The sequence below is a fragment of the Leiobunum rupestre genome, chromosome 8, assembly GCF_980474605.1.
Source record: "Leiobunum rupestre chromosome 8, qqLeiRupe1.1.hap1, whole genome shotgun sequence".
Classification (NCBI taxonomy): Eukaryota; Metazoa; Arthropoda; class Arachnida; order Opiliones; family Sclerosomatidae; genus Leiobunum; species Leiobunum rupestre.
Window position 1 is genome coordinate 28,752,042 of NC_143391.1, and position 2,397 is coordinate 28,754,438.

General features: G+C 37.3%; 1 protein-coding gene across 1 annotated transcript; it reads left to right on the forward strand.

Moving 5' to 3' along the window:
• The first annotated feature begins 1,517 nt into the window (after nucleotides 1–1,517).
• Nucleotides 1,518–2,397, forward strand: Rpp25 (ribonuclease P protein subunit Rpp25). Its single transcript, XM_090156015.1, has one exon. It carries the CDS (start codon nucleotides 1,746–1,748, stop codon nucleotides 2,298–2,300), a length of 555 nt encoding a protein of 184 aa, XP_090012141.1. The 5' UTR covers nucleotides 1,518–1,745; the 3' UTR covers nucleotides 2,301–2,397.

Below are 2,397 nucleotides of genomic sequence, written 5' to 3' on the forward strand. Positions count from 1 at the left end.
TAATAACCACACTATATATGATAACTGTGAATAAATATTCCAGTATATTTACTACGACGACCACGTGTATTATTTTTGAAAACTGTCCCTAAAACATTTGCCCCCAAAATGACGTAGGTCCGCGATCGCGCGTTTTTCCCAATAGGGGGCAATAGTGATCGGGTGTTAGCGCTGTTGGACGTTTTTTTCGCATAGAGTCATGTCCTGGATTTATCATTATTTGGCCCATGATTATAATGACATCAACGTTTAATACGTTCTCCAATAGTTTCGTGAAAACTGGGGTTGCTTAGGTAAATCCGGAACCGGTTTTTAGTGTACACACTCTCTCCTTGGATTACTTATCGCATAGGGATATTCCATTCTCGTAAAAATTCCCCTCTCTGGCTGAAAATCGTGTGCTAATGGCGCTCTATCGGGAAAGATAGGCGTAACAACGTCTGCGCATGCGCGAATAACGGGGCACTATTTTTACGTTAATTACGCCACCGGTTAATATATCTACTTTCATGTTGGACGCGAAAATTAGTTCGAAAAATAAACGCCAGGGGTTCGTCTAGTTTATCAGAAGCACAGAAATTTTTCATTCTGAGAAATTAGACACTTCTTCTGAGCGAAATAGTAAGAATAGTTTCGAGGTACCTTGCCGACAGAAATTTTTTTTATTATTCGATTGTGACGTGTGGGACAATTCAGTCCTCTCGTCCATTTGATTAATCAGGGCGAGATATGTGTAACGGCCACGCCAACGGGGGGATACGTGGGGACAGGGGTGGGGACACCCGTGGCGGAAGTATTCCGACCACCCGTTGGAGGATTGGTGGTCGTCCTCACACGGCCATCCACAAACTCTGCCTCCCGGACGCCTGGGATTACAGGAGTGAGCCACTACTCCCGGCCTTGCCGACAGAAGTCAAATTGACGGGGTTTAGTGCTGCTGATATTGATGTGACACCCAAAACAGATATAAATTATGTTTAACGTGTACAACAGAAATTAATCCAAGCACTCTCTCTAAACTTTTCTACCCGAGAGTTCTTAGAATGTAGATAATTTATCAGGGCCTGTTTTGTTGGCTATGGCTTACCAACTTGTTTGGGTTTCTTGGCGGAAGTAATTGTCAGAGAAAGCCCCATTCATTTCGACGTGTATTGTAACCGAAAGTTTTGTTTTCTCCCGAGAATTTTAATGACTATTCGTGACGAAAAATTTTCATTTCTATTTGTTTAAAAGGTATTATTGTTACTATACTAGTCTTCACTCACCATTTATTTTGTTTCTAAACCTTTGCGAAATGAATGTGGGTTGTTTTGACCCATTTTTTTCTTCTCATTTCCCTTTTTAGGAACCGTTATGTTTTTGGTTTATTTAAAAATCCGAGTCGTTACACGAAAATGTTTATTCCCATTATTTTCTATAATATGACTTAAAATTGTTAGGAATATTTTGAAAACAAATATATATTTATATAATTTAGCAATAAGACCTATTTTTATTTTAGATAGTTTTAGATTTTGTATTATAATAGCGAGTCATTTTATTTATAAACAAAAAATTATATTCGCTGTTTAGCCGTTAGAGAATTGTTGGAATTTCGCTCATTTATGCTGCTGCTGGCGCCATCTCGGTCATATTATAGTCATTATTTTGTGTAGTCTGCAATAGCGTACTTAAAGCAGACGAATACCGTTTTCTTCGACTTTTTCTTTTTAGTTTAACCACTTCTTTTTCAATCACTTTTTGTTATGGAAAATTATACGAAATCTTTGTCGCAAGACATTGAAGATGAGAAACCATCGGAATATTTCAAAAATCTCGCAGAAAACTTTCTACATGTAAGAGTAAAACGAGGAAGTAAGCTAAGAAATCTACTTGGATTTGCTCTCAAAGCCTTTCAAGCCAATAACTCGGTTCATTTAGTGTGTTCCGCGAATGGACCTGCCGTTTCTAAGGCAATAAGTTGCGTCGAAATTATAAAGAGGAAATTTAAAAACTTATATCAAATTACAAAGATTCATTATGTAAAAGTGGAAGATACGTGGGAACCGAATCAACCTGACCTAGACAAACTGAAAGTAATCCGTGAAGTACCGAGTATTCATATGTTATTGAGTAAAGAGAAATTAAATACGGATGAACCTGGTTATCAAGCTCCAGGCAGAAGCAGGTTTCTTTCATTCAACACTTCAGTGATTCATAAAATCCAAGAAGACAGTGCATCACCTTATCCAAAGCCCACATCTCATAATTATAGGCCTAAATCTAGAAAGAAAAATAAGCCAAATGAGAAAAAGGAATGAAACATATTCTCAGTTTCATATTTCAATAAACAATGTATTTTCTGATGTCAACAAATTTTTACATTAAAACCACCTATACTCAATGAATTCCAGGGAA